Raw genomic sequence first — 26,159 nt, 5'->3', positions numbered from 1 at the left:
CAAAATTAGGGAGTTTTGGTTTTGAATGACAACTAATTAAACTCCCTTCTAGAAGCTGACAGGAGATGGAATGAAAACATGGATGAAAACATTTCTGTGAGTACTTCCTTTCCCTCCTCCTGAATCTGTATTGCAGAGCACTATGTCATGAGAAAAAAAAAATCAGAGAAGTACCTACATGTGATTCTGACTTTCCTTACAAAACCAAAAAAAGCTTCACACTCCAACTAGCCCTGGCTGCAGATATGAATAAACACTTGAGTCTGAAGCACTTTCTGAGCATCAGCGCATCCCTTCAAGGCTTGAATCCTAGATTTCTTTGAAGTGAAACACTTGAGGGCAACATCCCCCAAGCATTTGATGCTTTGACCTCCTGTTCAGATCTCTCCTCCAGCATGAAAGGCTTTCAGGTATTTGTAGCTGTAGAGAGAAATTTCAGCACCTCAGTGGGAACTGATACCTGCCTGGCTGAAAACAGACACTGGACTGTGACCACAGCAGGCACCAGCTGTGCTGCCCATGAGACTCCAAGGGAAACAGAGTGAGTACCAGATCACCCCTGCCCCAGGATTTTACTTCAAACAAAATACAAGTGAACAGAGAAACTGGAACTCACCAAAAAAGGTTCGTTTGGATAGGGTTTTTTAAAAAAAGAACTCCTTCCAGGCATTCACAGGATGCTTATCTGGTACCTATAACAATGAGAAATCCTGAAAAAAGCAGATGGCAATCCTGCTGGTTGCAGTAGGAAGCCTGTAATATTCAGCCATCTACTCGAGGAAGACAAATAGACACTAAATGTTTTAGAACCCTGTATACACACAGCACAATTATTTCCAGCTGCAGGACTATCATTAGGCCTTATTCCACATACTATTAATCCCTTTAGAATTATAAAACATACTCCAAGAAAAATTTGAAAGACAAGGCTTCTTAAAAAAACCTTAGAAGTTTAACTGTTAGCCCCCATGGAAAATAGGTTCTAGTTTTCAGTTGCTATGCTATTCCAAAGGTAGCCATAAACAACAGGGAAACTGTTTATAAAGCAGATAGGCTTTGTCTATACCTACCAGTTACTGTAAGTCCAGGTGTTGCTTACAAAAACACAGGACTGAACAATCCTGATTGCCAGAACTGCAAAGTAATGCCTTCCTTGAAATACTGAACATCCACTTTCTTCCACTTCACCTCCTGGAACAAGTTGTCTTTGCCAGGTCCACTGTCCTTGTTGAAAGCTATTTGTCATACTGAACAGGGGTTCCTGGAAAAAAAACTCTGCTGAGAGCAGAGGTGTAGAATGTCAATCTGATTTTTTTTAAGAACTCACAGTCACACTGCAGTTTTACAAAAACAAATGACCTGCTTATTTTTCCTAGATGCATGCAAGGAGCACAGTAGAAAATTAAACATCAATAGAGCATCAATATTGAAAGCTCTTCCCTGGCAAAAAAAAAAAAAAAAAAAAAATCACAGAGCACTTCAGATTTTCCAGTACTAGTAAAGAAAGTTCCATAATTAATATTACAAAACCCACCAAAAGGTAAGATTTGAGATTCCTTAATTAGCATATTGTGTTGGTGTATTGCTGAATCCTCAGATTGTGGGTCAGCTTACACTCCAGAAGGCTAAAATACAAAAGCTCTGAGGGAGAACATCAGAGATAGGATCTGCAAATTCTGTGGTGGAGCTGAAAAACAATGCCAACAAAAAAAACTCAAATGAAGCTGTAGCCTGGAGCTCTACAGTCCCTACAGATCTTTCTTCAGAATCTGCGAGGGAGGGAGCTACTGGGAGAAATGACCCAGCACAGCTATGCATCATGCCCCAATTTAAGAAAGGGATGCTCCTGCAGGTGTGCAGAACAGCTGCCTGCATGCCTGGGGAAGACCTCATTCAACCCTAGCCATCTGACTTCTCTAATGTTATTTTCTCAAAGAAAAATTACGTTATTTCAGGAACACAAATGATGGTCACTTTGCATGTGTGATTTTCCATGAGGGCATTGAACTGGCATTCCATCTGTCTCCCCATCCAATAAGACTCTGTGCTCACTCACTCTGGCACAGCAATTACATCTTGGAATACCGAGAGACCAATGTATTTTTTTGCTGTTGCCATGACAACTATGCTGCTAGGTTGGACCTGAAGCAGCAGCTGGATTCTCCACTGCCAGGCCCTGACAAGTACAGCCCTTAACTTCTTTTCTTCCCACCTTCTAAACATGTTGCCTATATACCAAGATTTTAGAAGTTTTATTTTAAGAGACTTACAAACTACACCCATTTTTCTGCTTCCCAAGAATCATCCCTATCATGAGTTAGGTAGCAGAAATAACACAAATACATATTCCTCCAGAAGCTCACATGACCCCAAGCATGCTGAAAATCTCATTTCCAAGTAAAGGGGGATATGAGCTGCTGGCATTAGTAAGCTATGCATAGCTTAGTGAAAGGGTGGCAAGTACAGCTAAAGCTAAGGAAAGCTTTTACAGGATACCAGTCAAACAAAAATCTGAAACATGCTCTACATTTACTCTCTTAAGAAAATCAGGTAAGTTTTCAAATTAAGAAATTGAAAATAATACTAAGAAACAAAATCTGTGAGAACTAACTCAATAGAGCATAACATGGCAAGGAAAAGGGTAAGAATTTTACACAAATACATCTGAGTTCTGCCACTGTCACCTCCCAGGCAGGGAGATAACTGCTCCATTCTGAAAACGTTATGTTCTGATCCAGTGCATCACTTGGCCAAAATTTCAAATGCAACTGAGATGACAGGAGAACAGAAAAGAAATAAACCCTTCACATTTTAGCTTTTTTTTGCAGTCATTCATACTTTATACCATCCTGAGTGTTAACATGGACATTACAGGAGTAAACAAAGTGTACTATGGTATCTTGATATCATTTGTTTGATAAAACACTTGCAAGATTCTGACAATTCTATTACCACCACTAAAAGACACACACAGACTGAAAAAGAAACTAAAACCAAAGATTAACTAAGTTTCCAACTAGCTTTTAAGAGGAAGTCCAGTTTGTTACAGAAAGTATAGCTCCCTTCAGCTCACACTGCTTCCCATACTCAGCTCTTCCTCACCTTTGATTAATACTGACATATATCTAAGTTGTGTAAGTTACAAACCATCATCACTATAAATACAGGGCATTTTTGAAAGCAATTTAAACGATCAGCAGTATTTATTGCAAATCAGCTTCTCTCTTTTACCATTTACAGGTGGACAGCAAAAGTAAACACACAATGAAGAAAAAAAACATTCATGTGACACAAACTGGTTTAATTAAACTGTAAAGGAAAACAATACGCAGGAATAAAAACTCCAGATACATAGCACTTATTATGAAGCTGTTGCTGATCTTGGAAAAGCATTTGAGAATCCATGACCAAACATTCAGCCTTAAATTCTGAGCGAAAGGGAGGGAATGGCCACGACCTACCAAGTCCTTCTGCACTACTGCACATAAAACTGTACTACTTGATATATTTTTCCATGAACTTTTTGTGAAACTCTGATCGCAGAGTATCATTGACGAATCTTTTGTCCTTTTTTGTTTCGTCTATCCCCTTGGCACAGTTCTTGAAGACAACATCGTCATCCCACCTGAAGACAGAAGTTTTTCATTTCAGTAAGCTTGTATGAAAATTAGGTGAGATATACAAAAACATATAAATGGAGTTTGACCCTCTTGCATTCGACCCTAACTAGTCATTAGGATTAGATTTTAGTCTTTCAGAAAAGATGATCTATTATTCTACCCCAAGCTATCTCCTACACACTTGTGAGAAGATCTGATGAAGGAAATAGAAACCAGCTACAGTGATAACACTTTCTGACTCTGAACAGCAAGAGTCAGCAAGGGGATGGGTGTCACTGAACAGACTGCACAGTACCTCCTTTTAACTTTGAAGTTTGCCTGAGGCTGTGCTGGCCCAGTGAGGTTCAGCAGTGGGTTACCACTCAGGATGTTCTCCATCCGAATTCTTTCTTCTTCAGCCTTTTGCTCTTGTTCCTGAGAACCAGAAATGGATATATTATTTTTCTAGGCCACTTTTCTCCTCTAGTTGGTAGAGATACACATTATTTAGCTTTGAACACTCACACAGATGGAGCTTTAATTCTTAGCTCAGATTTTTCAGTGTTTAGCACTTGCTTATGAGGAGATTAAGGACAGAAGCAGAGATACTCTACAGAGCTTGACTTTGCTAATAAACTGTCAAACTAGCAACACTCATATCGGCTCTACTCAGCTCTGATGTGCCATCAAATATTCAGGTGAATTCCAGCTTTACCATATACATATTTATTATATTAAAAACTGTATACACATTAAAAGGTTTTCTTTATCCTCATGAGAAAACACAGTACATCATACAATATTCAGTAGGCAGAAGAAAACATACAGCATATTAAAACTTCTCTATTTTCAGCAGCTGTTTGGATCTTACAACTACAACTTCCCTAGGGACCAATTAAAAAGAATATTGACAACCCCACAGTGAAATGAACAGAGGATGTCATAAGACTATTTAAGAGTTTCAATATTAAGAAGCAGACAAATTTTCTTGTCCTTATACTGTCAAATGCATATAACTCAAGCCTAAGTGAAGCAATGCACTACAAGTAACACAAAGTAATTTCACTGCCCACACTTTCAAGCTCTATTAGCACATCTAGCGACTTAAATGTTTACAGACTTGAAAATTACTGTTTAGTATTAGTTTAACATATTTTTCCACAGACTTCCACAAATACTGCAGGCAGTGTTCTTTGATGAAAGAACTAGTAGGGGAAGAAAGTAATTCTTTAAATTAGGATGACTAAGTAGGTTTCCTACTCTGAAGTATGGTCTGAAGACAATGAATATGGTTAAAAAATGAACTGAAGCTTCATTAGCACTGCAGGAGAATCAAACCATTAAAAAATTATATAGACTAAAAACAAAGAGATCATGAGGTCAGGGTTTTTCCCCAAGCTGGGAAAAAAAAAAAAAGCCTGCAGAAAATTAATTGCTGAGGAATTCTACAGCATCCCAAGAGAGGAAACAGTTTCCTTGCTGCTGGAGTTAACAAGGTTTAAATGCTAAATCTGATGATGATGTTAGCCAGAGTTCCCTAGCTTCAAACATGCAATCAATACTAAGTTATTTATTATTACCTATAATTCACAGTATTTTTCCATTAAATTGCTCAGGCATGTGAAATTTGGATGGATGCCCTATCCCTGGAAGTGTTTAGGACCAGGCTGGATGGAGCTCTGAGCCACCTGGCCTAGTGGAAGGTGTCCATGCTCACAGAAAGGGGGTTGGAAGTAGATGACCTTTAAGGTCCTTTCCAACCCAAATCATTCTGTCATTCTATGAAATTTTCTTTTAAAATACCTCAGCTTTCTTAAGAACATGGATTTAATGTACACACAAATAGCAGATGATGCAGGATCACTGGTAAAGACTTTACTTTTCAAAATCTACTCAAGTTTTAGTTATGAAAAGACGCCTACCACTACACTGCTCCTCACAAAATGTAGAACTGGCTGCAATTAATTGCCAGTGGGATAGGAAAAGCTCCCCAGAAAGGCGCATTGCTCAAAAGCAAAGCACAGCTTCAGGACAAGCCCTGTAATGCCCCTATTAAAATATATGCCTTGGAAAAACTTGCTTTTTCCTGCTACTGTATCCATGGAGCTTTAATACAAACCACGACAATTAGAAGTTATTAACACAAATCAACTGAGGTCTTGAATTTTCAAACAGCTCTAAATCTAACATTTGCAGTCAAACTTCTGTTATTATCACCCCAGTAAGTATGGAAACATGGAGAACAAAAATATTTGATATGGAAAAGAAATTTCCTCCCATGTTAGAAATATAAACTCAAATTATACTTTTCTCTGTGGATCAGAGACAAGAAATGTATGCAGCTGCTTAAGCACAGAATGCCAACCTTTGATTTACCATCTTCCTTCCACATAACATGGAACACCCAAGAGCCATGAAATCCCATTTACCGCAGTCTGTTGCCATGTGTTACCACCAGAAGTCCAGCAGCCCTCAGATTTTTGTAGAGCACATGCATGCAAAGCACTGTTTTGAAACCAAGCAAAATCTTGGATACTGGAACAAGCAAAAACCCAGTACTGATCTCCAGGTACCTCCCAGGAAGGAGGTGATCAGATACTGCTTATGACTATTAGCAAATTTACAGCTGGATGCAAGCATGTGAAGTTTTCTCTGTGTTGTCCAAAATGAGGTGGGCTCTGCACCACTAACTTTAATCTGCAATGCTCCATTAAAAGTGAGGCTTTGAAAACACAACAGGCCAGGGAAAAATACCGAGAGCAAATGAAAAGGCTACAAACCAAAAATTCCTAATCAAGAGAAGGCAGCGCTACTAAGACCATTGTAAAAAATTACTAGTCCTCTATTGAAAAATGGCTCTGTGAAGAGAACTTGTTCCAAGCTTCTCTATGCAAACAGATGCAGCAGTGTCTCATTTTAGAGCTGGAGTCTGGGTGAACTCTTCTGAAGGCGGCAGGTGGAGCACAGTCTCATCCTCTAAGACATTAACTTCAGCCATGATTCAAAGTTACTGAACCTGTGCATCGTGCATTACCTTATCTGAAGCCGACATTACTATTTTGGTTTGGGTTTTAATGATGCATGAAAATGCATCCACACACCACTGACATACAGAGAACTAAAATGCACTTCACATATGATTTTTTAAGTGGTTAAAAATCGATTGGAGTCAGCCAGCAACTCTTCAGGAAGAATTGCAGTTCCTCTTCCCTCCCTTTCCCCATTTTAGATTTAATCTCATCAATTCCTACAAAGCTGATGATTCCAGCACTCTCCACCATGCATGAAGAGAAGCAAAAAGCACTCATTTGAATGGGAAATATTCAGAATCACTAGCGAAAGACAGAGCCAATATTAAGAATCATAAAAAATAGGCATGCAGTACTCCCATGTACTTCCTACACACAGATGCACATTCTAATTTTCTATACTAAGATTTCTAAAAGGCATGTTACATATCAGCCTAACCTTTATCTGCTTTGACATAACCCACATAATATCCTTCAGCCTCAATCAGCCTGACATAGTTTTCTAATAACAAAGAAAAGCATTAAGTGACAAAATGTGATGATAGGTAAAAAAAAAAATCAAAGCTGAAATAACACTTTTAAGAAGTGTTATACTACAAGCACTAGTGTAAGACTAAAAGAGGGATTTAGCTCTGGATTAAGACACTAACAGCTGGACATGGTCCCATAGGCACCTGAGCTCACATCTTGGCAGAGACCTAGAGGATACAAGAGGGAGCCAAGACAGCTTTTAGTGCTCACACTAAATTACTGCTCACACTAAATTATGACACAGGAGACCAACCACATTCCAGGCTCTACTGACTGCATCTCCGCTGTACCACCATGCAGGCTACGAGACACAACTCGTACACTGGCCCCAACAACTTGGCTTTTCAGGCTCAACTGAGTTCTGTCTACAGCTAATTATTGCTAGCAAAAAAACTGCATTCACTTAAGTCAACTACAGCTGCAGAGGACTGAGAAATGGCAGATAAAATAAGTGGTAGAGGCAATCTTGGGAATTTCTTTCCTTGGCATATCTGTTTCTGACTGCAAAGGAAAGAAAAACATCGTTACCATGTTTATTTTGAGCATAGCTCCCTACCCTTAGCACAGAGAAAGATTACTTCTACAGAAAGTGCTGAAATTCCCCAAATGACTCCATTGTATCAAAGTTATTTAGCCTACTCAGTTTTTATAGATGTTGAGCAACTGAAAGAAAACCTGAAATACCCAATTTCATCAAAGGCTGAAAAAAAGTTAAAAAATATAAATTGCATAACCTGATTCAAATACTAATTTTTGAATGACAAACTACGACAAGCGCTTCCTTTAGCAGCAGGGGATGAAATTCGAGAATGCACAGACACACTCCAGATATCTGACCCTGTACAAGTTACTAACTCTGTGCAACACAGAGATTCAAATAAATAATTGAAACTTCAAAAACAAAGAGCACCAAGTAATCACAATGGCAGTGTCCACACGCAGCTTTGTTGTGATTTTGTCCACAAGGAAAGGGATGTTACCACTAGTTCTTGTCAAGGTTTAAGTGTTCCTGGCATGTCTCAAACACTGAATGAAGAAACATACTCTGCCATGTGCTTTTGCCTCTTTACTGAAATTTTCTTAACCAGTGATTTCATCTTCTAGTTTTAGTCAGACCCTTGAGATTTAAGTGGAAAGGTTAATAGATATCATGCCTCATTTTCTGATGTTTTATTTGAAAGTCTGTGACATGGCTAATACAGGGGGCAGAGCTAAGATTACTCTGACCACTGGTAAAGTAATATACTCAGTTATAGAGAAACTTGATGAAATAAAACTGTTAAGAAAAATTGAAATTTTTTTCTGCTCTCAGAAGCAAAGCAAAGAATGACTGGATATTAAAACAGGCTTGCCAGAACTGCACACATACATTCAGCTGCTCACTGGTTTGAAGTTTCTTTTTAATTATTTCAGCTTACTTTCTAAGGAAGCACTTGAAAACTGAAAAACAAGAGCATTATAAAGCTTATTTTAAAATATTGAAATGTTTCCTGAAACCTATCTGTGGATGGTTAACACAGACGATGATCTACTGTTTGTACAGTTTTATACAGACCTAGAATAATTCCACAGAAAGGGCTTTCAAAACTAGAATTTCCTGGTCAGCTTAGTGTCTACTAGACAATTGTAGAGGAAACATCAAGAGGACTCCCACGCTCAAACAATTTTTTAAAAACATTCATAGTATTTATTTAATGATTCCACATAACTTCAGGGAACAAAGCATTTTGATAAGTTAACAAGCTTTGAGAGGAGCTGTTTATTTGACTGACAAGCTATTAGAATCTCTTAGTATTAATACTGTCAAAATTAGATTTAGAGGATTTCTATGGAAATTGGTGTTACCCATATGGGAAGTTAGCAGAGAACAGGATGCCCTGTAAAAAGCAGACTCTCACATTTTGTTTTTAACTGCTTTTTTAGCACAGATGCATTTGGAAAGAAGCCCTTCTCATTTGATGGCAACTCAAATAATGGACACCAAAGTGATGAGTGAAGACTATTAACAAAAATACACTTCACTCTAAATGAAGTCTCAGAAGTAACTGGACCAGCATTTTAATAAATCAAAATAACTAAAGTATCAGAGAAAAATCTACATATGGCACAGGTGTGGGATATATTACAGTAGTTTACCCACTTAATCTTGTTAAGACCCTGGGATGTTCCAAGAAGGTGACAAGAAGAGACATTAATCTGTCTGTGTAACTATGGGGTTAGAGAATGATGATCAGTGTGAAGAGAGAACAGGTATTCACTCCACAGTTTCTCTTTGCCTGGCCACTGGCTTACCCACATTATCTACTGTGGACAGCAGCATTTCAGCAGGTAAAGCATTCCTGTCCATGGATTTGGATTAACAGCAACTGCACAGCTAAGAATTTACATGAGATGCTATCCTGAAGTCATCTGAATTATTAATACAAGGTTACTTACAAAATTAGGTCTAAATTATGGCTTGCAGTACATAGGAACATGAAATAACATGCACCTTAAGGGAAAAGGATTTTATGTAAAATAACTCTAAAATGCTTAGCCAGTAACACCTTATTCCAAAGCAGTGGAAAACAAGGCATAAGCTAAACAGATTGCACACTAAAGCCAACAAACAGAAGACTTCTTTCCAAAGATGACTCTTACTCCTAAAGACTCTTTCCAAGGTTGTGGCCCACTCTGGCTTTTACTTTTTTTATCAAAATAGCCTTAGTTTCCCATTCCCCAAAAAAACACAAGAAAATAAAATTCCAGGTACCCATAGAGCACCCTCTATTTATTGAAGATGCCAATTTTAAAGAGAGACTACCTGTGAACACTGTAGGTCTAGATTCTGACTGGGCAATAGTGGGCACTACTGCAAATAAATAACACAATTGTATTCAGTATGCATGCAGCACTGGACATTACAAGCCCTGCTGCTGGGTAAGGAGAACATCCATGAAAGTAAAATATAATACCTGTAAGAGACAGCAAAACAAAACAAGTGCTATCCCAAATACTTCGTGGCTTTTGGCACCCTCTAGTGACAAAATTAGAATTTCACAGAGATTATGATATTCCTACTTTCCACACATGATAAAAGAAGCAAGCACTTGGTTATCTGAGCTGCAATTTACTATTATTTTCCTAATGCAAGTTTTCTACACTGAAATGTGACAAGTTATGAAGTTTAATCTTGATGCATAACTTACAACTATCGAGCAAAGTGGAAAATCCACCCAGACTTACAATTTCATTTTAAGCACTGTGCAAGAACAACTGAAGTCAAAATCTTTCCTGCATATGGCTACACTTAATTTGTAGTTTAGCACATTTCACACAGGAATAAATGGTCGAATGGTTGACAGTGTTTTTAGGTAATTTTCACCATGCTGTTACTATAAAAGACAAATTCATTGCTTCATGATGCGCCTCAAATGCCTAGATAAAGACATGAGATGCTTTCAGACATCCTTTAATGCAGAAGATTCTCACAGGCCAGATGGGCAATCAAGTAGCAACAGTCTTGTACAGCACAATTTCTGCAATGAAGCAGCATGGTACAGCTTTTAGTCTTCAATACTATTTAAGTGCAAAACTGCAGAGCTCACTTGTTTTACAGGCCTTGCTGATTCTAAAGGTGAATTTTATATTGTTAGGCAAGAAAAGGCTCACAACTACAATGCTGCCAACAGCAGTTAAAACATTATCCTCTCTTAGCTGTTCCTAGTGTCTGCTGGAAGCTCAGCCCTGTTCACTGACAGCAAAGCATTCATGAAAAACACTAAACTATGAATGTGTATGTTAAGCTACAGGAAAGGTTCCAAGTAGTTCAGAGGCACTAAAACATTATGTTGTCAGAACAGCCTTTGATTAGTCTCCTGATCAGCATCTAATGTGTTTATTTAGCATGTTCTAAAAAAATACCTCAGCTAAGTTTATACACAGATGCCAGGTGGCTTGGTTTTCTGACAGATTTTTTGATGGTTTGGGGTTTTTGTTTTGTTTTACACTAATGGAGAGTATACTTATAAAAACATACAAAACCACTCCAGGTGAAGGAACCAAAGTTTCACAAAAGCGCTGAAATTATTTAAGCCCTACTCAAAACGAGAAAGCACTTAGTAAATAAAAGCAGATGAGGGAATGCTGCACATTTCCACTACTTCTGTTGCACCACCAGAGGAGAGTGTTTCAGCAGTGCAGATGAAATACCTGGACTCTAAACTCTGTTGCAATAAATATTAGAACCAGTACTCAACACAAACATAAAACCTGGTAAGTTTGACAACACAAATCGCTCCCAGAAACTAGTCCAAACTCCCAGTACCTAGAAGTCAAATCAATAGTTAGGAATTTTGTGGATGCACTTCATCCCAACAATCCGTCTTACACAAGGACCACTAGCATAGGATTGAGTCCCACTCACAGGAAAACATCTGTAACTACAGGGACTTTCCCCCCTTTCCAAGGGCAGAACATGATGTAGAGAGAGAGATTATAGAGAGGTATGAAAGCTACATGTGAATGGAGCTTCCCAGTTCTGAAAAGACTGCTGTATTGTTATTTGGTTTTGCAGAGACAACTTTCAAATGAATTTGCCTGTGTATAATCACATGAAAATAGTTCTGGTCTTACAGTTCAAATTGGAGCTCCTTGCAGCACCAAAGCTGTAAAAGGACAACTACTGTATAAAACCTGCAGCCATAAGGAGCAGCACCAAAAAGCACATATCTTTATTTCATAAATAAAAATATTATTTCTTGTTTCATACAAGCTAGTTAAGAAACTAAATTATGCGGGATTGCATGCAGCTCACTAATGCCACTATATCCTTTGGTATGATAGCTGAGTGCAGAGGATTTGCACATGAAATCAAGATTATCTTGAATCACTGCCTGTACAAAGTGTAGCAAAAGGGAGTAAAATGTTTCAGTGAGTAAAACATTGAATGTGTCTTATATAGAAAAAAATTCAATAATTATTAGGCAGAAGAACAAATCCATCATATCTGAGAGGAGGTTTGAACAGCACTTTGTTTACCAGTTCCCACTCATCCCAAGTACTTAAGGCACACCAGTTTTAATAGACATCAGTTCACAAAAAAACAAGTGCATTTTAATGTGTGAGATTTTACCTTTCGAGCTTGTTCTTCAGCTCGTTCTTTCTTGATTTTTTCCAGTTCAGCCAGAAGAGCTGCAGTGTCATCATCATCACTGTCTTCCAAGTCCTCATCTTCATCATCTTCCTAACAGTAACAAATGGAAAGCAAGAATCAGCTTGCTCATTTAATTTAATAAGAAATGGCCCTGGGCTGCCCAACTAAGGCTACAATTTGCTGCTGACTGATTTCTGAAATAGATGGGTAGCAACAAACGCAATACAAATAGGGGTTCTGCTCTTTTACAGTAAAGTCAAGAGAAAAATATGTCTGTGCTTTTGGGTTGACTGCGATTAAAAATGCTATGTAACTGACAGACTCTAGAGAATGGGCATCCTCAGTCACTCTCTAATCATTGTGATACAAGTCATTCTGTGTGCCTGATTAACTTGTCCAGTACTGCTGGGACCCAAAACCACAGGATTAAAAAACCCCAGAGCTTATTGTCAAGCCTTTGACTTAACTCCTAGATATCAGCAATAAGAAGCACAGTCAAAGGCAAGCATTGGTGGCTCACGCAGACAGTCATTCACAGGTACCTCAACAGTTCTACCCTTGGGGAATTCTTACTAATTCCCCATACTGTAAGTGGTATTTTTGTGCTTTCCAAGAATACCATGACAGCATGGACCAGAATCCTCTGAGCCACTCTGGACTTTCACCACAGTACAGAAGCTGTAAAAGGAAAATATGTTGGAACCTGTCTGAAATCTTTAGGCAACCTAGAAGTACATACTGCATAAACAGCAAATCCTTAAGGCAGGGTAACAAGGGAAGACAGAAAAGATACATACATCAGTAAGAGGATCATCTGCATCAAGATTTGCTGCAGGAATCTGGTCTAGCCGAGGCTTCTTAGACACAGAAGATGATGTTGTATGTTCTGTGGTGTAAGAGTAAAACCAAAAAGTGTCTAAGACATTTCATTTAGCAGCATCTAGTGTCAGAAAGCAAAAATCTTCACAATTTGTCTTGCATTAGAGTAAGAGAAACAAGCTTATGCTTACTTTCCCCTCACTTCTCAGTTTTAATGTCCAGGTTAATTCCTCCCCCTAGGAAGCCTCAAGGGCAGCAATAACATCCCAAACTTCCAGTTTGGCCTCCAGAAGTTTTTATAAGTCATTATTATTTCAATCAGAAAAAAAAACCCATAAAAAACAGATATGGAGAAATATTCTTATTACATGTATCCAACTGGAGGGTTCCCATTTAGGATGATCCCAAAGCATTACTGTTGGCTAGTTTGGTCCAAACCACATCTACTTTCTTCTGTGAATTTGAAAGCCATGCAATAGCTTCATACCTAAACCTAAAGTACAAGAGGTTGTACTTTAATACTAAAAATGAGAATTTCTCAAAAGGCTCTTTGATTTTGTTACTACTTCACCATATGAGAAAAGAATAGCATACTTTCATACAGATTTATTGTTACACTGGTGCTATAACAGCAGAAGATGAGTCATTACTCTTTCTCCTTTCTGTCTTGCTCATCCAAGTACAAAAAAAAAGCCCTTTATTAGCTGTAGACACTTGTTGCCAAATCATTACAATTATACTGTATCAGCTGGGCATGCTTTTCTACTGGCTGGCCTAGATTTCTGCTAGCATGAAGCCAGCATGAAAGCCAGTGGACATTCCCTTGCAGGTCAACAGCTCTGAATTACCAAGCCAATACCTTAAATTCTACTCTCATGACATGCCGTCTGCAACTGCAAACTTCTTACAACACCAAATTTCACGCAAGAGCAACGTTTCACAAAGGAGTTAAGATTTTTGTTTCTTGGTTTTTACCTCTGGTTGGTCTGTCTCTGTTCTTTTCTCTGGCAGCAACTCGTTCTCTCTCCTCCAGCTCCCTTCTGAAATCACGGTTACGCACCTCTTCAGGAGCATCCTGAGTGGTCTGTCTAAAACAACAAATGGGGAGAACACCTGAAGTTTAACACTGCAGCTGGGGGCAAGTTTTTCATGGAGGCCAGTAAATCCTGGGCTGAACATATAAGGATGGGGAATAAGAACTGGGTTCCATGCAAACGTATGTTTATTCTCTCTTCAGCAGAGCCCTCCTGTGTATGTATGCATTGCACACCCAGACCGGCCACACCACACACCCCTGCTCCTTCTGGTGGCTCTTGAATGGATGAAAGGACCCTACTTAAATTCCCATGAAACAGGATAGTAACATCTGTCTGTATTTCACAACGTTAAAATGTTCTGTTCTCCAGCAGTCCAATCCCAGTGTCCTAGCAGACATCTACAAACATCATGGTCACCTTTCTTCATTGTTTCACCACCCAAAGCTGCTGCTGCAAACCCAATCTCTAAGGCTTACAGATAAGACCAAGACTAGAACATCCTTTCCATGAACCTTTTCTTCTCCGTGAGCACAGACCATGACCAATAATGACAAAGTTGTGACAACAGGCAAAACACCTTGTAAATACATGTCACCCCTCTTTTATACAATGACACACCAGCAAAAAGCAATGAACTACATATATCTGAGCCAGATTAAATTCCACCTAGAGGCTGCTGAAATTTTTGTGGATATCTTGAGAAGAGCTAGTGAAGAAAAACAAGCAGCAATTGCTTTCGGCTCTCCACAAACCCAGTGCTGGAAGTAAGAGTGCCTGGAAGAAACCCAGGTGTGAGCCATTATAAACACACTGTGTGCACAGCCCGTCTTTATGATAAAGCCTTTAATTTGCTTTTGTAATTAAAAAAATGAATTTAGAGTCATTGTTAGAGCTGCAAAATCTTCCCTAAACACTGTGCCACGCACACAAACACGAGCAGGATTGAAACACTGGACTTTTCCTGCAGTGATACATTCCTGGCAATTTAACAAAAACCACTTTTTATTAGGTATTTGGGAGGAAAACCAGAAGACACTTGATGCTGTCTCCATCTCTCCCGCTCACACAAAAGGAGGGATTTAAAACATATATTGTATATTCCCGTCTCCACAGACTTCTTCCAAAGCAACAGACTGGTGTTCCAAACCCCACTTTTTTTGCAAAACAAGCCACCAGGATTTTCCCCATAACAGCAAAACACATTTGACAGCACTTTTTGTGTTGTTTGTTTTGGTGTTCTCCAAAACACTCGGCTCCCTTATGAATACATATTACTGAAAACAAAAGGGGCAGGAGGGAAGAGGTGGCAGGGTAAATATCTACACAAAAAAGTGCAAAAGTAAAACCTTAACAGTAATTTCACTGACAAGAGTAACCTCAATTAGATAAAATGAGCATTTTTAGATTGACACACAGAATTTAAATTCAATCACTGACTCCAGGTTTTATTTACTCTTTCAAAAAGATAAAAATTTATTATTAATTTCAAACATATAAAAATATTCCCAAGACCACATTCTCTTTCTCCCTGGTTAAAGAAACTTCTTCTCCCAGGACCTGCATAAACCATGTGCAGCTTAACATCAGCTCTTCCAACACATCCCACTACCTGAGTGCTATTCTATGGCTCCCCTGCCTCCTCTCAAAGCCCTTACACAGTCCTTTGCCAAATACATGATGTGGTTTTCCAGCTTTCAAGATGCGCTCAACTTCACTTCTCTCATCCCAACCTACTCTGTAAGTGACAGTACTCCCTGTGGTTCACCCACAATGCCAACTTACTTTCCACTTCATTGCCCAAGAAGTTCATCTCCAACTCATCTTCTGATAATTCATATACATAAACAACAACAAAGTATCACTAAAATTAAACTTCCCCAAATCACCTGCAATGCATTTGAACTCCTAGCTCTGCTTTTGAGACTTTCACTTTTAGCCCACTTGTTCAGCACAATCTCTGGACCTTGCACAGTGTCAAGCACATCAATATGTATTGAGAAAATTTTAGACTGCCACTCATAACAAACAGTCATTCCCAGCCTGCTTTGCCCTGACACTCAAAAAATGATACTAACCTGTACTTGATTTTAGTATGAGAAGGAAGATCTCTGCTAGAATATTGTTTGGATAGCTGGCTTAAGTCTCCTTCACCTTTTCCTCTTCCTCCTCTTGCAGGTTCAAACGTCGGCCTAGCTGCTGTCGTCATCTTCTCTCCTACAGAATCAAGGGATGAAACAAGTTGTTACTACAATTCACAGCGCAAGACACTCATTAGGAGATACTCTGCTCCTGGAACTGTAGAAGCAGGGACAAGCCCCAGTGGTAACATATAGCTGGTATATCAGCTGTCACTCAGCTCATGATCCTCAAAGTTTAAGCAGTGTTTCATTGACAGAAACTATTCAGGTTTCACAACAGAGTCTTTTCCAATATGCTTGGGAAAATGATACATGGACTCTAAGTTAAGTATGAAGCTATGTTTGTAAAGTAAATAACACCAGCCAGGAACTGATCTCCCATCCTTAAAGCAAGCAGTAGTCTTGCAACTAAACTCTTTCCCCTCCTGATAAACCACCCTGAGGAATGACTGCCTAACGGGCTGAGCCCTTCATTACTCCCCAGACCATTGGTGGTGCCACCACCAGGAACGCTGACTCACAGAGACCACAGCGTGCCTAGGATGGCGCTGATCATTAGCCACTGGGGAACACCAGGCAACATAAACAAAATGCAAGGGAAAAAGCTTGGAGAAGTTGTCACCAGCTCTCCCCTAGAAATTGCAGGAACTCAGCACGCCCTAAAAACCAAACTGGCAAATGCCCAAATTTCTACTATCAGTTCTTCTGTGCCTAAGAGTGAAACAGGCTCCAACCAGCCTCAGCCACCCTGGGAGCACACACCGTGTTCAGCACTGCCTGACAGGACCTGGAGACCCTGCAAGCCCAAACCAAGCTTCTTTTGTTAGTTTGTCACTTTGAATGAGAGCACAAAATACCCAACTTCAGCATCAAAATTATAATATAATGTGTGGCTCAAAGTAACATCCCATCAGGCAGAACAGTTACTGCCACTGAACTACTCAAAAAACAAAATTAACAGAGAGAAACACCTTTAAAAAGAAGTGAGACGGTAACTAGCATTGACTTGTTAATCAAGGACAGCAGACACTTTTCAGTGATGCTGTACCAGTCAACTGAAGATCAGTGATCCATTTCAGATCTCTTGGCACACATTCTGCCAGACCCATGATCCAAGAAAGTCAGTTGTTCCCATAACTTATCCTGTGCTAATTATGCTAAAGTAACAGGGGGATCCATGAAATCAGACGAAGAACAAGATCTGGAGTAGCTGCAGTAGTTTCAGGAAACATCTGGAAAGCATCCCTGCTTCTCTTAGGTTACAGAATTAACCAGGTTGGAAAAGACCTCTGACATTGTTTAGTCCAACCTGTGACCAAACACAATCTTGTCAACTAGAGAAGGGCACTAAGTGCCAAAATTCAGTCCTTTCTTAAACACCTCGAGGGATAATAGCTCCACTATCCTTGGGCAGCTCATTCCGATGTCCAATCACCCCTTCGGTGAAGAAATTCTTCCTAATGCCCAGCCTAAACCCCCACTGGCACAACTTCAGGTCACTTCCTCTTGTCCTGGGAAAAGAGGCCAACCAACTGGCTCCAACCTCCTCTCAGGCACTTGTAGAAAGCGATAAGGTTCCCCTGAGCCTCCTCTTCTCCAGGCTAAACAACCCAAGCTGCCCCAGCCGCTCCTCAGAGGACTAAGTCAGTCTGGATTCAGCTTGGCCTTCAAAGACCCAGACTCAACCTTAAACCTCTCAGATTTCAGAAATACCTGGAAAAGCCTCTCTAGCACTACCAGGACTTATCGGCCAAGAAGGAATGACCGAGCTCGGCCTGCAGCTGGATTGCCTTGGCCTTGCCGGGCTGCGCCCTGACTGGGGGATCCAAATCGCAGCGTCAGGCCCGGCCGCAGCCCGGCCCCTCGCCAAGCCCGCTGGCCCCCCCCGATACCCCCTGCCCCAGAGCCGCCTTTCCGCCTTCAGACCCCTCCCGCAGCCTCCCCGCCGCTTTCCCGGGCACTCACAGCGCGGCCTCCTCCGCTCTACGCAGCCAAACCCTACACCGCCACCATGATTCCGCCACGCCCCCACAATGCCCCGCGGCGGGCCATAGAGACGGGAGCGCTGACCATAGAGAGGGGCATAGAGAGCGTCTCCGCCATGATGGTGCCGGAAGTGCTGGGGCGGCGGCGGCGCTGCCTCGGTGGCGATGGCGGCTGCGCTGAGGGGTCAGGGCGAGGAGGGCTGGGGGTAAGGAGGAGGGAGGGCTGGTAGCCTTGGAGAGATAACAGGGGAGGATAGAAACAATGGTAGGCGGAGGAGAAGGGAGAACTTTAGGCATTCTCGTTAAGGAAGACGTATTTTGCTGTGGCGGTGCTGTGGCGCTGGAACAGGGCGCACAGGGAAGGCGAGGATGCTCCGTCCCTGGAAGTGTCCAGAGCCAGGCTGGACGGGCTTTGAGCCATTCGACACGGGGGTTAGAACCAGATGCTCTTTCTTTAAGGTCCCTTCCAGCCCAAACTGTTCTGTCATTCTGTGATTCTATAATCATTGCTGTCTGTGTAAAGAAGCCAAAGCACGAGCGACGATCACTAAGGAATTAAATTTCCCTTCTTAAAATGCAGCTCCTTCCTTGCGTTTATTGCTCCTTTTAGATACACTTTATTGCCAGGCTTCTGCAAATCCACACTTAGGCATGTGAAGTAAAAGGCTCTCTGATGTATCTACAGATGAGCACAGAAACATTTTCCCGAGTGCTCGACACCCGAAATGCAATTTAGGTGAGAGCCCACAAGAGGTCCCACAGATATTGCTGTCCAGGGAGCTACAGCAACAATGGCAATTGCTCCCTTTGCAATCAGCGAGCCGTCAGAGAAAGCACTTGGAAGAACTGGGCCTTTAGTACAGAAAGAAACCAAATATTTTAAGCAAGTTAAGCTTCACTCTGAAGTTTAATAAATAGTGACAGTAATTACTGTGTCACGTCCTCAGAGCTACACCTGTCGGTAACCAAGTATCCAGCACTGCATTTTCTCATCTGCAAGCCTCTATCAGCACCCTGTGAAATGGGTTTATGATTTCTTCCACTACAGGCAGTTTAAACTCAAGATCAAACCTTGCAGAGAAGTCTGGCTTCGGGAAATTGGTGTTGTTGGGCTACAGTTCACAGCAGCCTGAACTGAATGCATCATTCTGCCATGGTGGGTGTTACTCCTAGATTACAAATATGTGGACTTTAAGTCAAGAGGCACTGACTGTTATGCTATTTTGACTGTCGTGGTGCAGCAGAATGTCATGTTTTGCTCAGTAACATGTCCTGCAGGCAGTGCCTACTGTTCAGTTGTAATACCCATCTGGCAGAAGGTATCAAGTCTTCATTAAAGACCTCCAGAACTGAAGAGACCTCTCCTGGTCTTGGGTTAGAGGAAAAGGCGAGTGTTCCATTGTGTGTTAAAAATAGCATGGTCCCTGCTCTGAACAGATTGGAAGATTCTTCAAATAGTAAAGGAATGGCTTTGTGTCTTTGGCCAAAATTTTTCCCCAGGGAGCTTCCCTTCCCCCAGATTGTGCATACCAAGATGTGTTGTATGGTGAAGGGCTTTATTTCCTTAGAAGACTTGAGCACTAAAGAAGGATATTGGTGAAATGGAGGTGCCTGAGCCCAGACTCCTAAAAATACAAACTCAGTTTTGTTGCAGAAGCACCTAACCTTCACAGGTCCACAACTTTTGGGTTTAAAGATCTCAAATCACACAGAGTTCTTCCAAATCTTGAACTTGTTTGGGTTTAGTTTAGGAGTAAGAAGCTTAGCACCATATTGTCTCCAGGGCCTAACAATAATAGCTGGTCTGGTCTCCAGCTCAAGTGCTCAGAGAGCCTTCATCCAGTTATTATTCTCAGAGCATGTCTGCACTCAGTATCACCATCAGCTTCTCAGTCCCTCTGGGTCACACCACAGAGCTCTTCCCCAAGCAGGGCTCACCCTGCACATGGAGAATTATTCCCCCACCAGTCAGGCTTTGACATTTAGGGACATTCTCTGTGTGTTTTTGACTAGCCAAGCATACGGGAAGGGATTAAAGATCCACCAAAGTGCAGGGATATAGAAGGGGACACCACTCAAGTTCAGTGGTAAAGGTGGCAAGCATGAATTCCTGTGTTCCTGGATTCTGCATTAAAATGTCATCAGATAATGTAAACAAGTAGACAATAACAAAGATCTTCCCATGGCTGCTCCAGTCTTTGCTGAACAATTTGGTTGTGGCAACGCTTAGAAAGGTGTTGTGTGCTGCATGGAAAACATGAGAAGCAGAAGTCACCACTTCCCTTGATCATTTCCTCCAGTGATTAATTATCCTCACAGTTTAAAACTGCACCTTATTTTTAATTTCAGTTGTCTTTGTTTCCAACCACGGGTGCCTTTTGTGCCTTTGTGTGGTAATTTTAAAAGCCTGTCTTCTCACTAGGTATTTATACTTTGTAATCTAGTCTTGCTGCTGCCTGGGCTCTTTTAGTCTTGGGATTGTTTTCTTCCTCACACCAATCATTTGAGGGCTTTTTCTTGCTCTCTATCCAATCTGTCAACAACAAAAATCCACCAATGTGAACTAGAGAGGTGTAATCTCTTTCCGACCACAGCTTTCTATGTGGTTGTTTATCTGAGGATCACGCTGGCCTTTTTACCCACACCACTGCACTGGGGGCTTGAATCCAGGTATAGGTCCATGATGACTCTTGAATCCTTCTCAGAGTTGTCATTTTCCGGATTAGAAAATTCCATATAGTCTTTGAGCTGCAGCAAATAAACATATTTGGTTGTGTTACAGGCATCAGTTCTTAAAAAGAAATCCTTTGCTGGTGTCACTGGTAGTTTCTTAGTGTCCTTTATGGTACCTGTACACATTATCAGTGCAACTTTGTATTTGCTTGTGGATCACACCAGGAGACCAGCATTCTTTGATTATCCCAGTGCTTTAAGATGTAGGTCTCACCAAAGTGCTTGTCCTTCTCTGAGATCATGGCAAGACTGCAAAAGACATAGTGTCCTGAAAGAGAACAAAAACATTTCTAAAAACCTTGTGCCTGCCTGGAGCCTTGTTAATGTTTTTCTCATCTACTTCTTGGCCTGTAGTGTTATGAAGATTGTTTATGTTCCTAATGGACTTTAAAAACTCCCTTTTAGCCTTGCCTGTGTAGGGATTTTTTCCTGTTTCCTGTGTAATTTTTCTGTTTTTGAAATATTTTAATGTATATTCTTTGGGTTTTGGTTCCCCTTTCTTCCATCTCTAGCATTCCTCTTACTTATTGATTTTCACTTATTTTTTTCTCTGAATCCAGAAAGGCATTTAGTTGAAGCAATTGTAATTCCTGAGTTTTCATGTCTCCCACTGTAGACTGTCTTCTTCTCACCCTTAAAGTACAGCAGGATGATGTGCAATCTCCTCTTTCAAAGCAGTGCTCTGAAGGTGAGCATTTTCCCCATTAGGGCAGAGGTTCAGTGCTGGAATGGAAATCTCCCAGCTTGAATGTTCCCCTTGCTTCCCCTTCCTGGTGAGGGCCTGTTTTTGGCCGTCTGAGGCACAGCTTGCATGGCCGATCAGCAGTAAATTGTAAATCCTGTTTCTGCTTTGGAGTGGCCACAGCCCCACAGCACTGTTTCCTCCCTCAGGACACTGTGTGCTTTGAAGGTTTGTGCCTCCTGCTGGGAAACAGATATAGAAGGGCACAGGAGATTGTCAAGAGTGGAAACTTGGTGCAGGAATGCTCAGCATCCAAACCAGCCTTAAAAGAAGTTCGTGGGAAGTTGCTGTTTCCTTGATTGGAAAAAGAATAGAAGCTGGGCAAGGCCGTGACTCAGCCGGTGAGTCAGCAGGGGCTGCTTTCCCATGTTGTGTTCTTTTGCTCTTCACCACACCTTCCCTGCTGCCTGCTGTAGGACAGTAAAGGCCATTTGCTGCTGCTTCTCTTTGCTCACAAAGTCATTCCAGCCTGTAACCTCTGCCCTGACGCCTCCCACTGCACCATCTCTCCAACTTTCTGCTTCTACTTTCCATTCCACTCCCTGGGCTGCTGGGTGCCTTCAGTAGTCCAGTCATGGATGCATTTAGCAGCTGCAAACTCTTGCTTTGCAGCAACAGACTGTGACCTATTCTTCACAGAGGGAAAATCCCAGGAATGAGTAGGAATTCTCTGGAAGAAAAGACATGGGATGAGGAGCTGATCTGGATCCTCCCCAAGGCAGTGATGACCTGCATCAGACACCGCAGACTGTGGTTCCTCAGCCAGCCATTAAAGGAGTCAGACCAGTGCTGCAGGTCCAACACACTGGGTTTTGAATACCTCTTCTGTCAATTGTTTCTTCTCTGTCTGCTTCCCCACACACACGGCTCTCTGCTGAGATCCCAGTGCTTTTCCAGCGTGAGACGTGATGTCAGCCAAAAGGCACTCAGGGACTTGGGGAAGGGAGGGTGCTGCAGGAAGGAGTGGCGCCCCAAGACACACACAGCTAATGCTTCCTGGACTCTCAGTCTTGGATGCATGCTCAGCTCCATGGAAGCTCTCTTGTTTCTGCTGAAGGGATTTTTTTTTTTAGCTTTGACAAAGCAAATAATTTTAGCCATGCACTATTTACATCCAGGCAAGCAGCCAGGACATACCTCTGTCTATGGTTGTATCCACTGTTAAGCAAAAGTGTCCTACTGTTTTATTTATTAACCAAACATTTCTAATAGCCAAGCTAATTTTATCCTTTCCTTAAAGCTGGCTGACGATGACTCAGTCTGGCTGGGAGGAGTCTCAGTAGCACGGTGCCCAGATTTTGAAAACCGGTGTTATAGGAGGGAGGGGCTGGCTGTCCATGTACCACAGTGGCTCTGGCTTTGAACCTGTTCACTTTACCTCTCCCTTTGTGTAGGTGTGGAATAAAAGAATCAGTGAAGTAATTCACAAGTGAGTTTGTTAGGCAGGGTGGAGTGGAGATGACCTTGTCTCTGTAAGAGTCAGCTGCAGCTATAACTTTTAGCAATAACATCAGGAGCTGGTACACATACTTCTCTGGAAGTTTTTTAATGTTTTAATGCTTTATCAATATTTTCTCTCTGAATCAGTCCTCAGTTTATGTGCATCTCTCCCTTAGCTTTAGGATTACTCTCATACCACTCCAGGTAAGTGAGATATCTAGTCTAGGCAAATCTTTAGGCCCTTTATCTGTTCAGTGGACAGTGGACAGGTTCCTCTGGGAGGTGATTCACTCCCTTGCTTGAGCAATCCCAGAAAATCCTGCTCCATATTTCATTAGTAATTTACAAAGCAACCAGAGGGTGTGGAGTTTACAGTGTAAAACTGTCTAAAAAGATGAGGTTAAGTTAAATGAGATCCTTCTGGATTCAAAATTTCAGTTACTGAAAGCTTCAGGATGCAGGTAAGCACTTTTTGTAAACAGGGCTCTAAACAATAGAGAACTCAGTGTGGAAACACAAAATCTCCTAATTTACCACCAGTCTCCAAACCAGGAATACAAGGAAGAGTTAATAAGAAAAGTGAAACAGCTATATGTCATCCTGACCAAGTTAAAACACAATTCAGGTTCCTTTCCAGCAACATCTCATAGTGCAGTCCTCAAACCAATTGAAAAGAAGGTCAGCCATAGGATCAATTTCTACTACTTCCAAAGATGCCCCACAAATATAGTATGTGTTCCTACCTAAGAGGATTCTAACGGGTATCAGCCAGCAGTGAGTTCTCTTAACCACTGTGATAACCTTTAGTTATTCTTAGTTATTCTTTATTTACTGAACTAGCACACTGAGTAAAGGGTTTGGCCAGTAATGAGGCCTCTCAGGCTTTGAAAGAGTTTCAATCAGCCACATTGTTTCTTTCAGAAGTGGGCAGAAGTGAGTTTATTCTGATTCAGATGGAAACAAAGAACAAGAGCTTGAAAAACAATGAAATCCCCACAAGTGGGATCAACCAGGTTGTTTTTATTTTATTTCTTGATTGCAAATTCACAGTATTTTAGCTGCTGGGGCCTCAAGGGAGCCTTTTGCTTTTGTGGAACTATGTCAGTGCAGAGGCCTGGCACTCAGGAAACTGTTATTTTCTTCCTAGCACTGCCACTAGCCAGGGGACCTTGATAAAGTCACCCCCTCTCCCCAAGTCTTGTGCCTTTCCCTTTTATAAAACCACAAATAATGGACCAAGGGCTTTTGCTCTGCAACTTGTAGATGTAATGGCCCATTTAAGTGCAGCCTCTGAAATTTGTTTTCCCATATTACAAAACCCATAGGGCTTTGACATTTAATTTTCCCATCAGAACCATCACCTCTATTTGAGCAAGACTTGTGAACTGGGTCCTGTTGTGGGACTCAGACCAAGGATAAAGCAGGCTTCTCTTACAAGATCAGTAACCCTGACTGAAGCCACTTACAGATTACACCACCCTGGCAAAACTTGTTCCCTTCCTGGGTTTTAGTCTCTGTTTTGTGATTTGTGCAGAAAGACAGGAGGGGTTCAGTTGAAGTTTAAGTGGTTAGGAGTATAAAAACACAATTAGCAGAATTGGTTGAGGATTTCTGGTGGCCAGTTCCTTCAGCTGAACATGGAGCTCCACTGTGGGTGTAAGCAGGAGGCCTTGCTTCCCTCCTTCAGGGAAGCATGCAAAACGGGGCATTGCATGCTCCCCTGAAGACTTAGGGCGCACCAAGAAGGTGTGTGTGCTGCAAACGCCTCTGCAGACGTGCCTCATCTTGGCAAGACACTGCCTGTTTCTGTATCGTTGCTATTGGGGATTAGTAATTGCATCCAAGCTTTGCATTTCCCTCCCTTTTCCTGTTCTCCTTGTCCTGTTGCCTGCCATGAGCGTGGTGAAAGCAGCCACATCCCTGTCCCTGCAAAAACGAGCACACAGAGCAGCTTGACCCCACTGCTCCTATCCAGAGCTATCTTACTGTGCCCCTAATGACTTGGCTTTGCTATCCTTGGAGGTAAACATTTAAGCAGGAATAGAGGGAGGAGTCCTGGTCCTGTGCAAGGTGCTGCATCCCACTGGTGGGGAGTCCCACCCACCAAAGCACAGCAGTTTGTGAGCAGCTGTGGAGGGTGCCTGTGGGGGTAGGGCTTGCACAGGAATGTTTGGCGTGTGATGAATGTGCCTCACTGTTTACATCTCTTCCCCTTCAAGTTTTCATTGTGCTGGAGCCTGCCTACTCCAGCAACTCCAGCTCTTGCAGTGTTTACCAGCTATGAGCTTGCTAGTCCGTGCTTGGTAGATTTCAAAGCACTTCCCATCAGGTGTAAGGATGCTCAGTTAGGAACGCGTGGGGTGGTTACACAGGCCTTGTGCTGGAGGAAGGTTAGAAGGCTGTGGTGCTCCCCAGGGAGTTCTGGTTCCTTTGGCTGCTGCACAGAGGAGATTGAGAGCACCATGTCCTGGCACATGTACAAGGGCTGCTGCTCAGAGGGACTGTAAGCAGAGTGGTCCAGGCTGGACTGTGAGACTCTTCCTCTTATGCTTTCACTACAGAACTACAGGGCAGAAGGAGATTGTCCTTATGACTATTTGTGCAAAGTTCAGTGGCAGGTAGCCCAGGGCATCAGAGCAGTGACTCCTGTCACTGGCTCTTACAGCGGTGAGACACTTGAGGCCAAACCTCTTCTGCCTCCTGATGGAAATGAGATCTAAACCTCAATTTCCTGGATACTGAACTGAGCTTGAGAGAGAGAGAGAGAGAGAGAGAAAGTTACCTTTCCTCAGGGGCTTTGGGTTTTGCACTTGTAATTCAACCTGCAATCCCAACACCCCCCTGGTTTGTTTAGAGGTCTAATTTGAGGCCAGTACTTCCTTCCACCCTGCTGTCAGTGTGACTAAAAGCACTGCTGCTTTTTTATTTTAGAGGAAATACCCTGCCTGGCTGTCATGCACCAAAGCTATTCT

The 26,159-nt window shown here is 41.7% G+C and overlaps 1 protein-coding gene across 1 annotated transcript; it reads right to left on the bottom strand.

The window, feature by feature from the left end:
- Positions 1 to 2,746: 2,746 nt before the first annotated feature.
- On the bottom strand, positions 2,747 to 18,320 carry CWC15 (CWC15 spliceosome associated protein homolog). The gene is made up of 7 exons (XM_084226295.1): positions 18,253 to 18,320; positions 16,225 to 16,363; positions 14,088 to 14,200; positions 13,091 to 13,179; positions 12,273 to 12,383; positions 3,916 to 4,034; positions 2,747 to 3,625 (listed from the first exon to the last, which is right to left on the bottom strand). Exons 2-7 carry the CDS (start codon positions 16,353 to 16,355, stop codon positions 3,496 to 3,498), a joined length of 693 nt encoding a protein of 230 aa, XP_084082421.1. The 5' UTR covers positions 16,356 to 16,363; positions 18,253 to 18,320; the 3' UTR covers positions 2,747 to 3,495.
- Between the last annotated feature and the right edge of the window lie 7,839 nt (positions 18,321 to 26,159).

This window comes from Fringilla coelebs (genome assembly GCF_963513975.1).
Source record: "Fringilla coelebs genome assembly, chromosome: 2".
Taxonomy (NCBI): Eukaryota; Metazoa; Chordata; class Aves; order Passeriformes; family Fringillidae; genus Fringilla; species Fringilla coelebs.
Note: the sequence above shows the minus strand (reverse complement) of the source record. Positions and strands in the feature narration are given on the sequence as shown.

Bases quoted from the DNA above. Each gene is read 5' to 3' on its own strand.
- CWC15 (XM_084226295.1), bottom strand. From the start codon at position 16,355: ATGACGACAGCAGCTAGGCCGACGTTTGAACCTGCAAGAGGAGGAAGA. The intron at 13,180-14,087 runs GTAAAAACCAAG...CTTACACCACAG, and splicing joins CAGAGACAGACCAACCAGAG to AACATACAACATCATCTTCT. The intron at 3,626-3,915 runs GTACTGTGCAGT...TTCTGTCTTCAG, and splicing joins AACTTCAAAGTTAAAAGGAG to GTGGGATGACGATGTTGTCT.